Source organism: Trachemys scripta, chromosome 6 (assembly GCF_013100865.1).
Source record: "Trachemys scripta elegans isolate TJP31775 chromosome 6, CAS_Tse_1.0, whole genome shotgun sequence".
NCBI lineage: Eukaryota > Metazoa > Chordata > Testudines > Emydidae > Trachemys > Trachemys scripta.
The window spans coordinates 23,676,308-23,699,849 of record NC_048303.1 but is presented as its reverse complement, the minus strand read 5'-3'; the positions used below and the strand labels follow the sequence as shown (position 1 = coordinate 23,699,849).

Genomic DNA, 23,542 nt, shown 5'->3' with positions numbered 1-23,542 from the left:
CTACCAATGCTGCCTGACTCTCCTCCATGACAACTAACTAATGTTCTCTGGACCACTGTGAATTATCTGTCAAAAAAACCTTATGATGATATAGTTACATAGCAATAAGTTAACTTTACCTGTACCGAACATGTACAGAATTTTTAATAAAACAAGCATAGAAATGCTTCAGAATTTCAGAAGCATGCCATGTCTTGATTTAAAATAAATATATAGCGATACCACCTAGAGATATGAAAGAAAATGAACCTAAATAGAAAAAAAATCAAAACATTTACCAAAAGTTCAAATTTAAGATTAAAATCTTTAAAGAAAATGCACAACCCACGTTTTCTTAATTTAAAGCATCTAAGGTAGGATTTTCAAAAGTCACTTAGGTTATGTCTACACAGCAGACAGACACCCTCAGCTGGCAGTGTAGTTGCTGTGTAGACATATTCTGAGGTGCTTCTGAAAATCCCACCCTTAGAGTTTAAAAAAAAAAAAAAGTGATTAATGTACCAGTCTTCACTAAAAAGGTTAAAAAAATTAAACAATCTAACAGTGCAAATACCTGAGCAGTTATTAAATTAAATTAAATTAATGGAGATATCCCATCTCCTAGAACTGGAAGGGACCTTGAAAGGTCATCGAGTCCAGCCCCCTGCCTTCACTAGCAGAACCAAGTACTGATTTTGCCCCAGATCCCCAAGTGGCCCCCTCAAGGACTGAACTCACAACCCTGGGTTTAGCAGGCCAATGCTCAAACCACTGAGCTATCCCTTATACTCAGACCTCAGTAGTTCAAGAACCAAATTAGGATCAACATTACCCAAAAAAGCCACAGTAGTGTGAAGTCATTGTTTCATTTATTATTGAACTAGATATTTATATTTAAACAGTATGACAAGGGAAATATTTAGTTTATATATATTATACTCACAGCAAAATGACTAACAAAGTATTATTTTATCAATTTCAACTGGTTAACAACAAAGTAAAAGCATGCTTATTGGTTAATAACTTAGATCAGTTTATACTTAAATCATATAGTGCTTTAATACCATATGCTGCAAAGAGCCACAGGAGACACATTAAAGAGCCACTTGCTGCTCACGAGCCTCAGTATCACTGCTTGAGAGAGTAAATCTTTAAAATGGTTTTTTATAGATAACTCAAAGACAGAACCACCATCATCTCAATGCCAATAATAGCAGGGGTCGGCAACCTTTCAGAGGTGGTGTGCCGAGTCTTCATTTATTCACTCTAATTTAAGGTTTCGAGTGCCAGTAATACATTTTAACGTTTTTAGAAAGTCTCTTTCTCTAAGTCTATAATATATAACAACTATTGTTGTATGTAAAGTAAAGAAGGTTTTAAAAATGTTTAAGAAGCTTCATTTAAAATTAAATTAAAATACTGAGCCCCCCGGACTGGTGGCCAGGACCCGGGCAGCGTGAGTGCCACTGAAAATCAGCTCGCGTGCTGCCTTCGGCACGCGTGCCATAGGTTGCCTACCCCTGCATTATTACATAGAAGCTATACAGTATCAGAAGCTCCATTACTCCTCCCTCTAGTGTAGGATACAAATTACACACTGTGCATATCTGAAGCAACAAATCATATTTGCAAATTTAATTGAGCCTATTGGTAATTGTTCTATTATGGCAGTAGAGCTTCCAAGTTAGTTACATGATTGTTATCTTCTTTGCTTTCAAGTTAATAAAAGATTTCAAAAGAAAACAAGTTTTAGGAATGAATTTAATTACATTCTTCCTTCCCTGCTCCCTTTCTGGTCATCTGTCACCCTACTTAGTCTAATTTAGATTGCAAGCTTCTTGGGGCAGGGAACCGTCCTGTAATTTACAGATAAAGAGCTATGCACACACCTATAGGCCTGAAGTAAATAAAATAAGAATAATGAAAATGACAACATTAACACATTACCCAGTAAAGCATTTAGCCACAATTGTGAATCATACATTTGACCAATATAAGAATGAAAACAAGTCTAAGGACCACATTGTACTCTATAACACTGCTGTGAATATGAAATAACTTCACTGATGTCAACGAAGTAAATGGAGTTATTCCAGATTTACACTGGCGTAATTAAGCAGAATTAAGCCCTAAATGTTTTATTAAGGAAGTTCCTTGAGGTTGGTGAGTATCAGTCTCTAAGATACATTTTAAAGCATATAAGTATGAACTTGGGTTTTAAGAGGATGGGGGAGATAATAGTTAGGAAAGGATATTTTTTTAAATAGTAAACCAGCTGTAAAGTAACCCCAGTCCTGGCTGCATCAACAGATCACAAAGCTCAGGACTGCTAAATTTCAAGGTTGACTCTATTTTCTATTTCTGAAAAGGAGAAAGGAAGTAAGACTGGGGACACAAAACACCTGCTGCTGTAGAATTTAATATCACCCAGCTCTCTTGCTTACTCATACAGAAATATCCATCACATGTGTGATAAGAAAATATCCAGATAGGAAAAACAAACTGGTCCATTTCCTCTTCGTCCTCTATTTTAACATAAAAAATCAACTGATTTTTTGAATGATATAAACAAACTAAGTTCTTTATGTCTTGAAATGGTACATTTATATTCTTCTATTAATAGAATACTACCACCACCACCAATTTTTTCTTTTAACACACTAATTCTGGGCCTCATGCTGAGTGGTGATGTGTACCTGCAATTTCCATTAACTTTAAGATGACTGGGGTACTCAGCACTTTTCAGCGTTAGGGAATTTAATGAGTATGGACAGCTCCTTTTCTGAAGGCTTTCTTTCACATAAGAAATGAAAAGGCTATATCAGAGTAACATTTCAATTGTAAATACATATTGACGTTAAAATACTAGAAATGCTGTCTGGATTAAAAATGGCCAAACAAACTAAAACTGAGTTACCAAGAATACATGTCCTCACTGCCAGAGAGAGGACAGTCAGACTCTAAAGGGAGAACTGGTGTTTCACATAGGCCTGGTCTACACTGGGGGGGGCGGGATTGACCTAAGATATGCAACTTCAGCTACGAGAATAGCGTAGCTGAAGTCGACGTATCCTAGTTCGACTTACCTCGCGTTCTCACAGCGCGGGGTCGATTGCTGCGGCTCCCCCATCGACTTTGCTTCCGCCTCTCGCTGAGCTGGAGTTCAGCAGTCGACGGGAGAGCGATCGGGGATTGATTTATCGCATCTACACCACACACGATAAATCAATCCCCAATAGATCGATCACTACCTGTCGATCCGGCGGGTAGTGTAGATGTACCCTTAATCAACTATTTGGATAGGGGTCATATATTTGTAACTTACATCCTTTGCATACAACTTTACTTTAAATGTTATAAGACACAGAAAAGCAAACAAAGTCATTTGTTACATTTCAAGAGAGCATATGTCGGATTTTATTCTGGTTAGATATGTACATGCAAACAAACAATTCCTTCAGAAAGGATCCATGTTAATTTGTTAGTGTTATTCAAGTATATAAATAAGGATAACCACCTAATATATTCCTAATAAAAATGTCAGGTCTGTTTATGGAAGTTTCTCTATGCTATTACAATGCTAGCTAACTATCTGCAAAGCACAACAATGGAATGCTATTTATCTTTAATTTAAGGATAAAGAAACATTTATTTGCTCATTTTGTTATGACCTATATTCACCTCAGCCCAAAAGACAAACTCTAGCTTGGTCTTATAAAGCTTAGGTTTTTACATGAAACCATCATTTGGAATGTTTTCAAGGAAAACAAATAGTTGTAGTCAGGTGCACTGCAGTGAATTATCTTTATTGCTAACAATTGGGTAAAGAAGCCATGAACTAAAGCTGGTTACTAAGAGTATACTTCAGATTTATTCTATAATTCCCAGGTCAAGGGAATTTGTAATGTGTCAGCTGACCATCTTTGTTTATCTAATAGAGGAGTCCAAAATAATTGAGTCTTACAGTTTTGTTCTCAGTGGAAACATGTGGGTCCCTGAACAGTCAAACATGACACTCTGAGACTCTCTGCTGGTAACCCAGATAATTGCAATCTACACTGTGTAATAAGTACATGGATAGCTAAATAAGGAGAGGTTACTTACCTGTAGAGAAACTGGAATTATTCAAGATGTTATGGCCTTATACATGATCAGAAATTCTTGTAAGCAGTACTCATGGGCCAGCACCTGAGCCCTACATCCCATCAGGTTCCAGTAAAAGGGCATATATAGAGGGGTGGACCTGCCACCACTCCGGTTCCTTCTCAACCTCAAAACCTAGCAGCACTCTGAAGCAGTGGAGAAAAGAGTATATAGCGTACACCCACAGTGACAAAACATCTCAAAGAACTCCAATTACTATACAGATAAGTAACCTCTCCTTCTTAGAGCTATTGTCTCTATCGGTGCTCCACGTGAGGAAATTCCTGAGTAGTTACAGAGGAGGGTGCTGAGGAGGCTGGCTAGAGTAGTGAGGAGGGGTTAAACTAACAGCAAAAGGAGAGGGTAAAAAGAGGAAAGGTATGAACACTTAGCACAAAATCGAGATGTTGAGAACAAAATTAGTCAAGGAACCAAAGCACATGAAGAGAAGAAATTCCTGTATTGCCTCTACACTAATGGTAGGAACCTGGATAACAAATAAGAATTGCACATTTATGAGCATAAATTCAGTCTAGTTGGTATTACTGAAACCTAGTGGGATGATTCGCACAACTGGAATATTAAAATCAATGGTTATAACCTATTTAGGGAGGACTGAGTGGGCAAAGGGGGATGGGGAGTGGCACTCTATGTCAAAAATGGCATCGACTGTTTCTGAGTCACTGACAATTCAGAAGAAAATGATCTTGAATACTAATAGCCTAACAGATAAAAGTACAAGATGAGGTACTAGTTGGTGTCTGGTACAAATCACCAAATCATACTTGGGAACAGGATGACTGTCACCTTATACACCCATTCATAATGTCCGGGGGGGGGGGGGAAACCTGTTTGATCACAGGGGATTTCAATATGAGTGGCATACGCTGGCAGTAACATGCTGCTAGTACTAAAAACTTCTTGGAATTTCTAAACATTGTAGATGAAAATTTCCTAACTCAGAAAGTGTTACAGCCAACTCTATATTAGGTGTGGTCCTAACAGATAAAGAGGAACTGATCACAGGACTAAAAGTTAATGGTTGCTTAGGTACAAGTGATCATGAGTTGATCATATTTATAATGTGCAAGAAGAATGAAGTCCAGGACAGTAATATATATACTTGGTGCTTTAATAGGGCCACTTTCACAAAGCTGAAAACAATTATGAGCCAAACCATCTATGAGGAAGAATTTAATCAGAAAAATTTAAATTAAAAAATAGATTAAAAACCACCTAACTGATAGGATTCAAAAATGTAATTGTAAATGGGGAATCATCATCAAATGGATGTTTCTCATGGGGTTCTACAGGAATCAGTTGTTGGCCCAATATGCTATTTAACATCTTTATCAATCACCTAGAAGAAAACATAAAATCACTGATGAAGTTTGCAGGTTACACAAAAATTGGGGGTGTGGTAAATAATGAAGAAGACAAGTCACTGATTTAGAGCAGGTGGAGGGATAGCTCAGTGGTTTGAGCATTGGCCTGCTAAACCCAGGGTTGTGAGTTCAATCCTTGATGGGGCCATTTAGGGGTCTGGGGCAAAAATACGTCAGAGGGTTGGACTAGATGACCTCCTGAGGTCCCTTCCAACCCTGGTATTCTATGATTCACCTGGCAACAGAGGCGCAAGGAATCAATGTATGTTTTAATATGGCTAAATGTAAAAGTATGTAGGCCATGCTTACAAGATAGGTGACTCTATTCTGAGAAGCAGCAACAATCTGAAAAAGATTTGGGGGTCAGGGTGAACATGAATTCCCAATGTGACACTGTGGCCAAAAGGGCTAATACAATCCTTGGATGCAGAATCAGGGGAATCTTGTGTAGGAGTAGAGAGGTTATTTTACCTTTGTGTTTGGCACTAGTGCATTCATTGCTGGAATACTGTACCCAGTGTCAACAATTCAAGAAAAATGTCGATAAATTGGAGAGGGTGCAGAGAAGAGCCACAAGAATGATTAAAGGATTAGAAAACATGCCTTATAGTAACAAACTCAAGGAGCACAATCTATTTAGCTTAAAAAAGGGGAATGTTAAGGAGACTTGATTACAGTTTTATAAGTACTTATACAGGGAACAAATATTTGATAATGGGCTCTTCAGTTTAGTAGAGAAAAGTGTAACACAATCCAACAGCTGGAAATTGAAGCTAGACAAATTCAGACTGGAAATAATGTGTAAATTTTTAAACACAGAGTAATTAACTATTGGAACCATTTATGAAATTAATAGGCAGCAGGTTTAAAACAAACAAAAGGAAGTATTTCTTCACGCAACTCACAATCAACCTGTGGAACTCTTTGCCAGATGTTGTTGTGAAGGCCAAGACTATAACGGAGTTAAAAAAAGAACTAGATAAGTTAATGGAGGATAGGTCCATCAATAGCTATTAGCCAGGACTGGGACGGATGCAAAACCATGCTCTGAAGTGTACCTAGTCTCTGTTTGCCAGAAGCTGGGAGTGGGCGACGGGATGAATCACTTGATGATTGCCTACTCTGTTCATTCCCTCTGAAGCACCTGGTATTGACCACTGTCAGAAGACAAAATATTGGGCTGGATGGTCCATTGTTGTGACCCAGTATGGCCATTCTTGTTTATTTTTAAGTAGGGCCTGGTAGGATAGGCAGTAACTCTGAGAATGTGCCTCAGAAGCTTTGTAGCATGCCAAAAGTTACCGTGAAACCCATTTTGATAGTCTTTGGATGGAAACTGGGTTCAATCTCTTTGCAAAAGAGATAAAGAGTCAGAGAGAAACCTGGAAGGGTTTCAACCTATTTAGGTAGAAGGCAAGAGCTCTTCTTGTGTCCAGGGTGTGAAAACAGACTTCCTCTACTGAGGAGAGAGGCTTGGGGTAAAATACTGGAAACTAAGTGTGCCCCCCCGCAAAAGCACAAACCTGTGCTAAATAAAATAAAATAAACTAGATAAAATAAAAAAAATAAACAATAATATGCTGTAGCAGCTAAGTGTCAGACACAGTGAAAATTCTGTCTCAAATCAATGAGAAGGCACTGGAGCAGTGGCAGCTCCACCCCACCTATATGCCCTCATACTAAAGCACAAGGGGATGCTGGGCACAGGCATAGACCTGAGCATTGCTGACAGGGATCTCTGATCAAGAGCCTATCAATACACACACCTCCTCAGACGGAGCACCCAGAGGGGCAATAACTTGAAGAACCACCACCAGTTAGGAAATACAAAGGTCAAAACTTATCCAAAACATTTGTCATATGATTTAAGTTTGCTTTAGATGTCAGTATAAACCAATCTAGCAAATCAGCCCCTGTTTCAAAATACTTCATCTACATCAGCATCTCTTAGGTCCTTCATTTAGATTAATTTTTAGCTCACTAAGTAGACTCCACAACTCTAATCAGCTGAAAGGAAACTGTCAAATGTGTAAGAAGTCTACTACCAGATTAGAATTTGAAATATTCCAGGGCTGTATTAAAATACTTTTGAAGTTTTGCTTTTTCCTTTTTTACTGTTTATACTACTCTCGCTCATTGCATTTTATTTTCCAGATCTTTTGTTTTAAAATCTCCTATGCATTTAGAGAACTATATTATAATTTCAGCATAACAACTAAAAGATTAAACCTAATTTTTCCTCCTTTATTTTTAAACCTGTATGTGGTGTGTGCATTATATTATAATCATTCTAATATTATGGCTGATGAGACAAACCTTTCATACTTTATTCTTATATATGTTCAGAGTCTGCACCCTTTGCTCACATTGAATATCTTACTCTAGGAGTGGTCCCACTGATTTCAGCAATACTAATTGTGGAGTAAGGTGCCACTCAACGTGTGAAAGGATGGCAGCATCTGTCCAAAAATTGTTAGAGGTTGATGCTAATTCTTGTATGATTGTTTTTCAGATGTCATTATACCTTTGTTCTCTTGAGCGAAGCCAACTGATTGCAGATCTTAATCATCCACTCAGAGCAGGAATCACACACCCACATTGGGCCACATTTTAAATTTATTGTTGATGTCTAGTCAAGATTGTGAAATCTGGGATTTTAGGCAACTGAAAGGTAAGGGCAAATACTTCTGGCTTTAGTCCCTGGGGAGAAAATAAGTTGTTTAGAAAGCTGACTGTTGCTGCTTAATAGATGTACAAGAAACAAATACACAACTATTCTGATAATTCTATTAAGCTGCATCAGGGCCAGCATTTAGCAACTTGCCTCCGCCACAGAGACTGACATCAAAAGCATGTGCACCCATGTCTCAGGTGGTATGCAACTGCAGATCTCACAATCTTATAAAAAAGATTTGGGGGTCATGATTGATAATCAGCCGAACATGAGCTCCCAATGTGATGTGACAGCCAATAGGACTAACAAAATCCTTGGGCATAAAAAAAAAGGTGGGGGGGATCTCAAGTAGGAGCAGGGATTATTTTACCTCTGCATTGGCACTGGTGCTGGAATACTGTGTCCAGTTCTGGTGTCCACAATTCAACAAGGGTGTTGATAAATTGGAGAGGATTCAGAGAAGAGCCACAAGAATGATCAAAGGATTAACAAATATGCCTTACCGTGATAGATTCAAGGAGTTCAGTCTATTTAGTTTAACAAAGAGAAGGTAAAGGGATGACTTAATTGCCATTTATCAGTATCTACATGAGGAAAAAATATTTGATAATGAGCTCTTCAACCTAGCAGAGAAAGGTACAGCACAATTCAATTGCTGGAAGTTGAAGCTAGACAAATTCAGATGGGAAATAAGGTGTAAATTTTTATCAGTGAGGATAATTAGCCATTGGAACAATTTACCAAGGGATGTGGTGGATTCTACATCATTGGCAATTTTTAAATCAAGACGGGATGTTTTCTAAAAGCTACATCGTAGGAATTATTTTGGGAAAGTTCTATTGTCTGTGTTATAAAGCAGGTCAGATCAGGTGAGCACAATGGTTCCTTGTGGCCTTGAAATCTATGAATCTTGACTAGAAATCAACCAATAAATTTAAAATGTGGCCCAACCTGGGTGCGTAATTCTTGGTCTGAGTGGATGTTACTATGGGATGATTACGTTCTGAAATAAGTTGACTTCATTCAAAAGATAGCTCTGAGAAGAGCGAACTGCCCCATGCATCTCAATGAGATGTTAACTCAAAAATCCTCTCCTCTAGTGGATTCCACCACTACCATACAGCAGAGCACTCTGCATGTGGCAAGAGGAAAAAAGAGCAGCTGGCCTGGCCCCTGGAACCAAGTAGATAAATGGTAGCTGCTGGACTAAATACTAAAGGGGCCCACTCTGCCTCCCTGTTTGTCCTGGGGTGTTACTGTTTGACAGCTCCTGACCTGAGTTGCATCCTTCAGACATATACTCCAGAGGGTATGGTGGATCTCCCACTCCCATCAATGGCTATTTTACAGCTGTCTTTGAGTACAAAGGCTATACTGCCCAAGGGAAAAATCTATGTAGCTGAAAAGGGAGTTTCTATTTTAGGATGGAATCAACAAAGGGATCTTCAGACATTAGTTATGAATAGTACAGAACCTGTCCTGCAAACTGAAGATAGGCTACAACCAGGAATCATCTCTGAATTTCCAGAAGTTTTCACTGATACCATGGTTGTTCCCCCCCAAAAAAAAATCAAGAACAAGATCCAGTTAAAGAACAATGCAACGCTTGTACAGCATAAAGTGTGAAACATACCAGCTGAACCGAGACAAACACTCAAGGGGGAAATTCTGATACTATGCAAAGCAGATATCATTGAACCGGTTGATTCATCAGAATGGGTTTCTTCTGTTGTTCTCACCAGGAAGCCTAATGGTACTATCTACACATGTGGACTTGAGAGATCTAAACTCCAACATTGTTGTAGATTGTCATTCTCTATCCATCATTAATGAAATGCTTGTCACCTTGAAGGGGGCAAGAGTCTTCAGGACCCTTGATTTATCCTCAGCTTACCATCAGATCCCCTTAAGGGAAGAAGCCTGCAAGTCCACAGCTTTCATCACTCAAGGTTTGTTCCAAATCAAACAGATGCTATTTCAGTTAGCTTGTGCAGCATCCATATTCCAGAGGATTATGCATGGGATCATTGGAAAGACAAGGTGTTACTTACTTTCAAGATGACATTTTAGTGTATGGCAAAGATGAATCCAAACATATCATCATGCTAAAATAGGTTCTAGAAAAGCTCTGATGACATGGTTTTACCATCAGCAAGAAGATATGTCATTTCCATACCAACTCAGTGACATATTTAGGAAATATGATCTCTCCAAAACCAGAACTAGTGAAAGTCATTTGTGATCCACCAAAGTCTAACAACAAGGACAAACTTCTATTATTGTTGGGATTGTGTGAATACTATTAAAAGTTTGTATAGCAATCTGCTGTGAAAGTAGTTCCTTTGCATCATCTCCTAAAAAAGGATGTGAGGTTTGAATGAAATGAAGTGTTCAAGAACAGCTTTAATGAGACAAAACATGCAGTTTCCACCAGCCCAGTTCTTAGCCCTTGTGATTCCGAGAAGCAAACTACTGTCACAACAGATGCTTGTGATCATGGTCTTGGTTCCGTCTTGACTCAGCTAGGAAATGGACAAGAAGCAACAATTGTATTTGCTTCCAGAGCCCTGACCAATCCAGCAAATCCTATTCTGTCACTGAGAAAGAAGTTTCTGGCAGTAAGGCACCTCATACCCTAACTCTGAGATAGGAGATTTATCTTAACCTCTCTCTGCTTTAATCAACATGTGAGGTTCTGGACAAGCAACTCCAAGAATTGCCAAATGGCCCACCAAACTAATGAACTTTGATTTCCTGGCAATGTATCATCCAGGTGCCAAGAACACCACTGAAGCCTATCTTTCACCTGCCCATACCTTGTCATGAGGGTGCACCAGAGAAAGACAAAGAGATTGCCATTACACAAATCTCTGCTACAATTCAAGGAGTGATCACAATCTCAGAGTGGGAAACAGACATGGGAGAAACAAAGTACTTCAGGACCTAAAGACGTATATAGTTAGTGGATGGCTTTCCAGGATGATGTCGCCAGAACACCTGCAATCCTACAGACATATATCACATGAGCTGTCTCTTGTATATAAATGGATTTCAAGAATTGATCATCTTGTTGTGCCTACATTTCTGAGAGAATAACTGATTCACCTGAAACATGAAGGACATCTGGAGATGAGTCTATCTCAAAGCTGCCTGTGACAAGACTTCTGGCAGCCAGGGCTGGACAAGCAATTTGAGGAAATAATCAAGAATTGCACAGCTTGTGCTAGTAGTGATAAGTCACACAAAACCTTTAACATCCCTCACACCAGTTGATTATCCCAACTATTCACAGGAGAAACTGGCTCTCGACATAATGGGACCCTTTGAAGATCATCCTGTTACACAAAGGTTTGCCATAGTAACGGTAGACTATTACTCAAAGTGCTGGAAGTTACACCACTGGAAAGGCTACCACTGAAATAGTGATTAAGTTCATATCCTCAGTCTTTGCCTGAGAAGGATTTCCCAAGGAATTGGTAACTGACAATGTAATTCAATTGACCTCTGAAGAAATGCAATACTATCTCAACAGCAATGATATCAAACACAAAACAGTGTCTTTATATCATCCAAGAGCTAATGGTCTAGTCAAGAATGAACAGACAAGTGAAAAAAAGTTTGTAGCTTATCAGTTTGGAAGCAAGATCACAGAAAGAATTTTTTACTACCTGTCAAGGGCTTACATGTTCTCCTTTTTCAACTAAACCTTCAAATGAAATTATTTGTGAACATGTTAAGAACAAACAGGAGAAATACAGACAGTACATAGACTGTAAGAAAGGTGTTAAACCTCACTAGTTTCAAACTGGAGATTTTGCTCACATTAAGCTGTGATACAGTCAAAAAAGGATGTTCAAACTATTCATGTCCTTTGCAGATGATAGAAATCTGACAAAATTCTGCTGTATTAATAGATGGAAAGAAATGGAACATTTCAAGATTGTCCACAGTTCATCAGCTACAAGCTGAAAAGGAGAATGCTCATTTTTATCTTGGACTGCAGAACATCGATTACATCAATAGTGATGAGAGACAATCTATAGTAGTAGGAACTGCACCACTGCCTAGTTTCATTCTTGCCTCTACAGGCATTAGGAGAAGTGTGAGACAAAAAAGACTCCCTAAAAGATTGGAAGACTGTTACCAGACTCAAGTGATGACTTGGAAGTGACTGTTTAGAGCAACCATTGTAAAAATTAAAGAGAAAGGGTGTGTCGTATCTAGCTCAGTACAGATAGCTATCCCACATTGTGTTTGTAAGTTTGTTCGTAGGTGGTTCCTGTAGCTTTGAGTCCAGGAACTGCAACTTCCAGGACACACTGGGGAAAAAGGGAGATAAGAGAAAGAGGAGAAGGAAAGGAAGAACTTGAGCTCTGTGAAAGAGTATGGGGAATAAACCTTACTTTTACTGTTATGAAGCTTCCTGAAATTTCCTCAAAGGGGTTCAGGTACAAAAATGCTTTAATTTCAAAAGTGCTGAGCACCCAAAAGATACCATTAGCTTCACTTAAATATTTGTGTATTCATATGTGTATATTGTATATCTATGCTAAAACTCAGCATAACCAAAATTTAATGTTAATTATATAACTATACACAGAAAACTCATCAGCTGGATCATGTTTGTCAGTTACTTCAAGTTATGTTTCCTATTCTGTTGAGCTGAAAATTGCAATTACATTTTCACAAAAGAGAAATAGATGTCATTGTGACAATGACAGACCAGCTCACGCCAGAGCCATAGGCCAATTCACTTGTGTGTGAATTAGGGCTGTTGATTAATTGCAGTTAACTCACGTGATTAACTCAAAAAAATTAATCGTGATTAATCGCAGTTTTAATCACGCTGTTAAACAAGAGAATACCAAGTGAAATTTATTAAATATTTTGGATGTTTTTCTACATTTTCATATATATTGTATTCTGGGTCGTAATTGAAATCAAAGTGTATATTATTTTTTATTACAAATATTTGCACTGTAAAAATGATAAACAAAAGAAATAGTATTTTTCAATTCACCTCATACAAGTACTGTAGTGCAATCTCTGTCATGAAAATGCAGCTTACAAACGTAGATTTTTTTTTGTTACATAACTGCAATCAAAAACAAAACAATGCCCCCTCCCCCGCCTTACCCGCAATGGCTATCCCTGCAGTTCCCAGGTGTTTGCTGCTGCCTCTCCTCATGGCCACAGCTCCCAGCTTGTCAGCTCTAGACACTGCAATGCAGGGTGTGTTAAAAAAATTCCAAAACAAAACAACGTAAAACTTCAGAGCCTACAAGTCCACTCAGTCCTACTTCTTGTGCAGCCAATCACTAAGACAAACAAGTTTGTTTACATTTATGGAAGATAATATTGCCCTCTTATTTACAATGTCACCAGAAAGTGAGAACAGGCATTCGCATGGCACTGTTGTAACCAGCATCGCAAGATATTTACATGCCAGATGCGCTAAAGATTCATATGTCCCGTCATGCTTGAACCACCATTCCAGAGGACATGCGTCCATGCTGATAATTGGTTTTGCTCGATAATGATCCAAAGCAGAGCGGACTGTTGCATGTTAAGTTTCATTATCTGAGTCAGATGCCACCAGCAGAAGGTTGATTTCTTTTTTGGTGGTTTGGATTTTGTAGTTTACGCATCAGAATGTTGCTCTTTTAAGACATCTGAAAGCATACTCCATACCTTGTCCCTCTCGGATTTTGGAAGGCACTTCAGATTCTTAAATCTTGGGTGAGGTGCTGGTACCTTCTTTGCATTTCCTGAAATCTGCAGTGAAAGTATTCTTAAAATGAGCAATATGTGCTGGGTCTTCATCCGAGACTGCTGTAACATGAAATACATGGCAAAATGAAGGTAAAACAGAGTAGGGGACATATAATTCTCCCCCAAGGAGTTCAGTCACAAATTTAATTAATGCATTATTTTTTTAATGAGCATCATCAGCATGGAAGCATGTCCTCTGGAATGGTGGCCGAAGCATGAAGGGGAATACAAATGTTTAGCACATCTGACACGTAAATACCTTTCAATGCCAGCTACAGAAGTGCCATGCAAATGCCTGTTCTTATTTTCTGGTGACATTGTAAATAAGAAGCAGGCAACAGTATCTCCCGTAAATGTAAACAAACTTTTTTGTCTTAGCGATTGGCTGAACAAGAAGTAGAACTGAGTGGACTTGTAGGCTCTAAAGTTTAACTTTGTTTTGTTTTTGAGTGCAGTTATTTAACAAAAAAAGAATCTACATTTGTAAGTTACACTTTCACAATAGAAATTGCACTACAGTATACTTGTATGAGGTGAAAAATACTTTCTTTTGTTTATCATTTTTACAGTGCAAATATTTGTAATAAAAAGTAATAAAGTGTGCATTATACACTTTGTATTCTGTGTTGTAATTGAAATCAATATTGAAAATGTAGAAAAACATCCAAAAATATTTAATAAATTTCAACTGGTATTCTATTGTTTAACAGTGCAGTTAATCGCGATAAATTTTTTTAATCGCAGTTAATTTTTTTTTACTTAATCACGTGAGTTAACTGTGGTTAATTGACAGCCCTAATAAATACAAAATAATCAGAGAAAATACAAATACACCGCTACCTCGATATAACATGACCTGATATGACACGAATTCGAATATAACGCGGTAAAGCAGTGATCCGGGGGGGGGGGGGGGGGGGGGGGGGGGCTGCGTACTCCAGTGGGTCAAAGCAAATTCAATATAACGCGGTTTCACCTATAACACGGTAAGATTTTTTTGGCTCCCGAGGACAGCATTATATCGAGGTAGAGGTGTATTGTCACTTTCTGGAGTAATTAGAATATTTTTTTCCCATAATGGTTTCATTTAAAATTCAGGAAAAAATGGTTTCTCGCATGCACAAAGCAATAACACAGTTTTTGACTACTTCTGCCTGAGTCTACCTAGTTCTCTCCTTAGCGCTAAGTGTCTGCTCCACAATCTTTTCAACGATCCTGAAGTTATTTTGCCAAATAAAGAAAACTCTCTGAAATCACTAAAGAAAAACCTTACAGTAATTATTTTTTTAATTCTGGAGAAGACTGCAGTGACCTCTTTCTTACTTCTTCAGCACCATTCTTCCGCTTGTCCATTCTGTGACACTAACTGTAATCATGAGGAAGCTGACTCACCTGAACACAATGGGTGAAATCCTGGCCCTGCTGAAGTGGCAAAACTGCCACTGACTTCAATCAAGCCAGAAATTCACCTAATATATATTAGCATAATACATGCCATTACACCATAGTGAAATATATGCTTAAAATCCTGTTTACTAAAGAAACCTTCAAGCAGTGAAAGTAATGAACAAGACTTACAAGAATTAGCCTCTTTAAACTAGTAATTGTATCTCCTAAATATTCACTTCTTTCAAGTGAGGATAATATTGCGGAAACAGATGACCTCCACACACATTTTATCTAAACTGACATAGACTCTTCTTTCCTACAGCATGGATAATTTTTTAGAATAATTTTTGCTTACGTTTTGGATTCTTTGTTGAGCTTGTTAACATGAAAAAGAAATTTTCCCAACAAAAGATGTTCTTTAGTCTATAAAAGTTTTGTTTCAGATTTAACATTAATTCCCAATTGTTACTTTAAAAGTGGTACATCCACACACTGGAGAAAACTGCTGCTAGCGTAAAAGGAAATGGGAAGTACACTGGATGGTTTCAAATACTTTTCTTATAATGTCAGCCATTTGGTTTCTCTGAGAATATAATTACACATCCATTTATAGCATTGTTTATCTGCATTTTACTCACTTGACCAGACCCTTTTAATTCACAGCAATTTAAGCACGAGAGAGTCATTGAATCCATATTTGGTATAATTGCTAGGCATATGTTTATGCAGACAAAATTAGAGAGTCTTGAGAGTATATAATTTCTTAATTTATTTTTCACTATCTACAAACTGTTCAGCTAAGTAAAAATACTGAATTTTAAAGTGGTAAAGCAGTAAAACTGTCTATCCTTTGTGTTTACAAGAGAAACAAAATATTTTAAAATCCTATCACTTCATAAATATAGCTGAATATAACAGTAAAATTTTTGCTTTACTTTTTTGTCTAAAAACTAAAAATGTGATTTCAATGGTTTTGTTTATTTTTTACGTTAAAAAAACACTAGTAGTTTAAAATGTTATTTTTTGATACACATGCCTTCTTTTCTCTCCATCAAACTGTGTGAACTTTCCAACAAGGAGCATTAGTTTCACTGGGGGAGGGGAGGGTGTAGGTGAGTGGGTGGGGATTGTTAATACAATGCTTTTGTCATTTTGAAAAGTGCCATATTGAAGGCACAGGTTACCAGAATCTTCTGTTTAATTACAAAGGAGATTATAAACAAACCAAAGAAGCAGCAATGCAAACTTTCTTCACTGCCCTCAGCCCTGAGCACAATGGTACCAGCATATTTAAGTCTCCATGCCCATTTAATACTTGGCCTCACTGCTTAAAGTTCCAAGAAGGGTGTAAATTAGCACCAAACATCACAGTGATTTTTGTGATTTGGACACTTGTCCACTAGGATCAAGACTGAGACTACAAATTCATTTCCAATTGTCTACTGGACAGCTGTCAAATGGTAACACTAATCAATACCTACCTGGGCCATATTCAAACCTATGACTGTGAAGTGAAAGGCTGTGCCATCCCTCCTACAAATCCTTTGAGACATCCATTCACTCGGTTATAATTACTACATTTGGGGGCTCATTTTTACATTTTTCTAATTTGAAATATATTACAGTATATTCATCCATATATTTTTCCTGCTATGTCATCACCAAAAGCACCATATCAAAAACATAAAGAATGTAGATAAACCAATGAACTCTTCTAGAAGCCAAATTATAGACAAGTCTTACACTGGCTTTCAGATCTCAACAAACAAGTTCACAACTGACTGTTTGCAACCAAGTTATAATTGGGGAAGGTACATAGAGGTCCTAAAATGCAAAAGCTGACAAACGCCAAAAACATTCTGGCACTGACATGAACCTATACTCACCCATCATTGGAACAAGTCAAAAATTCTTCTTTTATTTTGGGATGCCAACAGCCTGTATTAAGCATTGCTGTATGACCCTGGAAAAAAACACAGAAAAACATGAGAACCTAATTCTATGGCAAACAATTTTTTCAAGTAGGCATTTACTTTTCCCTCATTTTTCAGGCTCCCTACCTAAAATAACCTGCACTATTAACTATATTCCTTACTGCCAATTATTTCATACGTAAACTGGACAGTCTTTTAATATCAGTCCTTCAAACCAATAATGTAACACACAATCATCAAGTTGGATGCTTTTTTTAAAATACAAAATATCAATATACAAGGAGAAATCTATGGCCAACAGAGTTAAAGAACAATAAATATATTTAAATTTATTAAGAACAAAAAAAATCCTAACAATGGTATTGATCCATTCCTAAATGGAAATGGCAAACATAATGCAGAAAAGGCAGAAGTGTTTAATAAATACTCTGTTCTGTATTTAGAGAAAAACGGTTCATGTAGACATATGACATACGATGATGATACTTTTTCCATTCCAATAATAAATTGGGGGAGTTAGAGATTTTTAAATCAGCAGGGTCCAGATAACTTGTATGCAAAGATTTTTTAAAAGAGCAGTCTGAGGACCTTGCGGGACCATAAATACTGATTTTCAATGAGTCTTGGAACACTTGGCAAGTTCTAGAAGACAGAAAACTAATGTGTTAATATTTTAAAAGGGTAAATGGCACGACCAGGGTATTACAGGCCTCAGTCTGACATTCATTCCAGGCATGATACTGGAACATCAATAAAGAATTAAATGAGGGTAATATAATTAACGTCAATCAACATGGGTTTATGGGGAAAAATGGTCTGATCAAACTAACTTGATTTTTTTGGACTGCGATTACAAGTTTGACTGATAAAAATAATAGTGTTGATGTAATAGACATATTTCTGTAAGGCATTTGACTAGCTCTGCACAACATTTTAATTATACACTAGAACAATATAAAATTAACATGACACACATTAAATGGATTAAAAACTGGATGGCAGGTCTCAAAATGTAATTATAAAACAAAGAATCATCATGGAGTGCATGGGTCTCATAGTGGTGTCACAGGGTAGCTGAATCTGTGGCTAGGCTGAGTTCAGGTCCCCTGTACTGGAGCAGGTGAACCCAATTGAGCTAATTAAAGAGGGATGGGCTATATCTGGGCCTATATAAAGAGGTGGAAGAAGAAAGGACTGAGACAGGCTGAGCCCTAGGGACGGAACACCACTGTAGCTGGCTCCTGTGTGGGTCTCTGGAGTGAGGGGCCAGGTGCTCCGGGAAGCTAGCCCCGTGGCTGCTGCTCCAGGAAGGGAGCAGAGCTGACTGAGGCTGGGAGGCTCAGAGACCTCTGGCTCAGAGAACTGGAGTGCCAGAGACCTCTGAGAGGGGTGTCCCTGAAGCGTGGGGCCAAAGACTGAGCTAAGACTATTTTCTGTTTGGTAACCTCTGTTTAAAGAAATAAACCTCCTTGAAAAGCTTCAACATGGCAGCACATGCTTTGGAGCTAAGGAGAAGAGACAGCCCCTGTTGCAGGTCCAGAAGGGATCAGTTTTTGACCCTACACTGTTTAAACCTTCTAAATCAGTGACTTGGAAGAGAACATAGGATCATAACTAAGACCCTACCAAATTCACGGTTATGAAAAACGTGTCACAGACCGTCAAATCTGGTCTTGTGTGTGCTTTTACCCTATATTATACAGATTTTATGAGGGAAACCAGAATTTCTCAAATTGAGGGTCCTGACCCAAAAGGGAGTTGCAGGGCGGTTGTAAGGTTATTTTAGGGGGGTCATGGTATTGCCAGCCTTACTTCTGCACTGCCTTCAGAGCTGGGTGGCCAGAGAGCAGCGGCAGTTGGCCAGGCACCCAAATCTGAAGGCGGTGCCTCACCAGCAGTAGTGCAGAAGTAAGGGTGGCAATATCATACCATGCCATCCTTACTTCTGCGCTGCTGCTTGCGACGGCTCTGCCTTCAGAGCTTGACTCCCAGTCAAGCTGCTGCCACTTTCCCACTGCCCAGCTCCGAAGGCAGTACCACCACCAGCAGCAGCACAGAAGTAAGGGTAGTAGTACCGCAACTCCTCCTACAATAAATTTGTGACACTCCCCCCACCACAACACACACAACTCCTTTTTGAGTCATATTGTATGTTTGTGTCCAGCTCTCCAAGTGATCCAGATGGCTCTGTATTAGTGACCTGTCCTCTTCATTGTTTACCACTCACCCAATCTTTGTGTTGCCTGCAAACTTTAATAGTTATGATTACGGCCCTACCAAATTCACGGTCCATTTTGGTCAATTTCACTGTCATAGGATTTTAAAAAACATAAAATTCATTATTTCGGCTATTTAAATCTGAAATTTCATGGTGTTGTAATTGATGGGGTCCTGACCCAAAAAAGAGTTGTGGGGGGGTCACAAGGTTATTGTGTGTGTGGGGTGCAGTGCTGTTACCCTTACTTCTGTGCTGCTGCTGGCAGTGATGCTGCCTTCAGAGCTGGGCACTTGGAAAGCGGTGGCTGTTGGCCGGGAGCCAAGCTCTGAAGGCAGAGCCATTGCCAGCAGCAGCACAGAAGTAAGGGTGGCATGGCATGCCTTTTAAAGACACAAACTGGGGAGAGAGACTCATTGTATACTAACTACCTGCTTCTGGAAATTCCAGATCAAAGACCCCATATCTGTATAAAAGGGTGGACTAAATTTAGAATCATAGAATATCAGGGTTGGAAGGGACCTCATTTCTCTGTAATGCCTTTTACCTTAAGAATAAAGTAGGCTTGCTTAGAAAGAACTGTGTGGTAACACATATCTGAAGCAATCACTCTGTCCTCAGTCTCTGAAGAGAAAGCAAGCAAGTTTAGTTTGGCAGACTGTCTTTGCTGGGAGAACACAGGGTAGGCAAGGAACTGTTCAGCCTTGACATACCCTGGTCAGAAGAGACTGAGATGCAGGTCTCCACCAAAGAGAGGCAACAGCTGGGGAGCTGGAAGCCTGAGATTGGGTGCCCTTGCTGAACAACTGAGTGGAAATGCAGTTACCCTTAACTCTGACAGATGTAACCTAGGATTTCAAAATGAAAAGTAAAATAACACTGTCTGATGTTATGTGAGACTCTTAGGAAGGAATAAGAAAATATAAAATTAATGGAGGGTGAAAAATAATACTCAGTACTTATATAGTGCCTTTCTTTCAAGAATCTTAAAATTGTTCTATAAACACTAATTAATACAATCCATTAACTATAATATTGCAAGCAGTATGCCCAATTTACAGATGGAAAAATCTAGACACAGAGAGGCTGAGTGACTTCCCATGGCCACAAAGAGTCAGGGGCAGAGTTGAAAATACAACCCGACCCTTTTACATCTAGAGGACAATAAATGACATGACACTTTCATTAAGGAGAAATCTTTCTAGTCACTTTTGTAAAACTGAAAATAACGTTATAATACCAGGTTTCAGAGTAGCAGCAGTGTTAGTCTGTATCTGCAAAAAGAACGGGAGTATAAATTTGTTAGTCTCTAAGGCTACATCTACAGGGGGGGAGTCGATTTAAGATACGCAAATTCAGCTACGTGAATAGCGTAGCTGAATTCGACATATCGCAGCCGACTTACCCCGCTGTGAGGACCGCGGCAAAATCGACCTCTGCGGCTTCCTGTCGACGGTGCTTACTCCCACCTCCGCTGGTGGAGTAAGTGTGTCAATTAGGGGATCGATTGTCGCGTCCCGTTGGGACGCGATAAATCGATCCCTGAGAGGTCGATTTCTACCCGCCGATTCAGGCGGGTAGTGTAGACCTAGCCTAAGGTGCCACAAGTACTCCTGTTCTTTTTGTTATAATACCAAACAGTTTTACACCAGACTCAGTTTTAAGTTTAGGTGCTTCTAATAAGAAGTGAGGGTATTCTTCCTTTAAGTGTATAACTTACATTAAATGTTACTGAGAGTGCTAGAAAAACTTCAGTATATATACCCTACAGTTCACTCCCTCACCATTTCCCCCCAAAACACAATTATTCATTGCATCTTTTTTTTTACTAGTTTACTTGTGCCTTTGAAATCAATTATTCCTGTCTCTCTTCTTCAATTTATCTTTTTTCTCTCTCACGATGGCAAGTCACCTAAAGACTTAATAGTTTCTCTGGACTGTATCATCACTTAATTCATGGAAATATGGAACAATCTACACAGACACGGAGACAAGACTCTAGCTCATTCTGATCTCTAGTGCTTGGGATTTCCACAGCCAAGTGTCCTTCACCAAAAATGCCATAGTCTACAACTTTCACCCTGAGCTCTATCAGCCACTCCCTGTTGGAGTGAGTTGTGGGAATAAAGTGCTCTTGAGCCATCAATGGAGAGTTTTAAATAATATAACCAGATCCTTGAAGCAGAACTGAAACTGGATCAGAATGGATTTTCATAAAAAATAATTTGTAAGATGAGAGTGGACAGACTCATTTCTTCAAGATGGAAATATCTGCTGGTGGACATTTTACCAGAATTTAAGCCACTTATATTCTATAGCAACTCACAAGATTTCGGGAAAAAACTGGAAAAAAAAAAAAAAAAAAGCAAACTATCTTTCTCAGGGAAAATGTCTTTATCCAGTTCCTTTGTGTATTTTAGTTAGTTTGACATATTTGAAGTGTTGGCACAAGCTTATTAAATAAGTTTGAAGAGAACAAAGGACTCCTATAATATTCAATAAAATTTAAAAACCACACCTGTAAAACTAAAATTGAAATTGTTTCAGATTGTTTTTAAGAGTTATTATGGAGACAGTTTTAGCAACTATTTAAAAAAATTACCAGGGAATGAATACCTAAAAGTCAATATGACAGCATAACTACTCCAGCACTTCGATTGTAGGACCATCATATAGTGAGATTTCAAAAGTTTACAAGAGAAAAAATCTGCATTATTTTTAATTAAACAAGAACCAAAACAGCTGTTAATGTTATATGGCTTTGTATACATTCTGTTAGCCAAAAGAAATAGTGTTCTGATATGAATAGCATCAAGTAATGCAGTACTTAGGCTAGTTACTTGGCAGTAAGCCCTACAAGCACTAAATAAGGCAATTTTATCACAAATCTGAGAGGTAGATTTTATCATTACACTTAATGTATTAATTTTAAACTATTCACAAAACTGACCTGCATTTAAATCATCTATGTAAACAGAATTGTTATCCCATGTAACATATGGGGAAAGAAGATGGAAGAGTGGTCAAAACCCACTGAACACTTGTTAAAATACTTTAAAATATAATTTATTATGATTGTGTTTATAACAAACAAGTTTCCATTCTCTCCCAATTACATAAAACACAAAACTATAAAATAAATTATACTGACAAGAGTAGGAGTCAGCCCTTTTTCATGTACACTTTTAACCACTAACAAACAAAAATGCACCTTATTATTATTATTTACTATTCATTGATGTTCTTGGCACTCAGCAAGACACAAACAAGACAGCTGTCCCTCCCCTCTCAGCAGGATGGCCATCTTCCAAAGGGAAAGGGGAGACCCGAAGTCTTTGCAGACCAAGGTCCCCGTTGGGCAAAAGTGAGCTGAGTCCTTGAGGCAGGCTGAAGAGGGTCTACCCTGGTTATACAGTGGGGGCTCTATAACCTTGGACTGGACAGAGTTAAATGGCTAGTATGTGAGATACGGTGGGTGCATAGCACCCCTCCTCCATTATTAAGTAATAAAGTTGCAGCCTGATGCTTAAATCCATTTCTGTGTCAGGCTTTCATTCACCTGTGTGTCCTGATCATACCAACCTCAACAGCTTACAATCTAGATGACAGACACAGGAAGACATGGTGCACAGTGAATCCTTTCTCTGGGACTTGCACTAGATTTAATTATCTTTGTCCTTAATTTAATAGGGATTTTTTCCATTTTTTCCTCTATTTGCTCATCCTTCAAGTGCCAAGAAAGTGTGTATGTTTTGTGGTCTGTTAATAGGAAAGGTAAAGGAGAGGGAGCAAGTATTCTCAGTCTACCAGACTGGGGGGCAGGATAGAGCTCAGAGCTTCTGCTCTGCGGTGGGGTGGTGGGGCTAAGGACTTCTGCCAGAGACAAATGGTGCCTGGTGGAGGGGTGTGGGGGAGCACAATTTAAAGGTTCATCCTATCCCACAGTTTGAGTCCAATCCTCAGGCATCCACCCCGCCTTACCCACAACGGCTATTCCTGCAGTTCCCAGGTGTTTGCTGCTGCCTCTCCTCATGGCCACAGCTCCCAGCTT

The 23,542-nt window shown here is 38.6% G+C and overlaps 1 protein-coding gene across 1 annotated transcript in view; it reads right to left on the bottom strand.

The window, feature by feature from the left end:
• Positions 1-23,542, bottom strand: part of WDR70 (WD repeat domain 70) — a 252,518-nt gene that overhangs the window by 132,933 nt on the left and 96,043 nt on the right. The window contains exon 9 of the mRNA XM_034773141.1: positions 17,229-17,305. Coding sequence (XP_034629032.1) covers positions 17,229-17,305 — 77 coding nt within the window. The remainder of the gene's footprint in view (positions 1-17,228; positions 17,306-23,542) is intronic.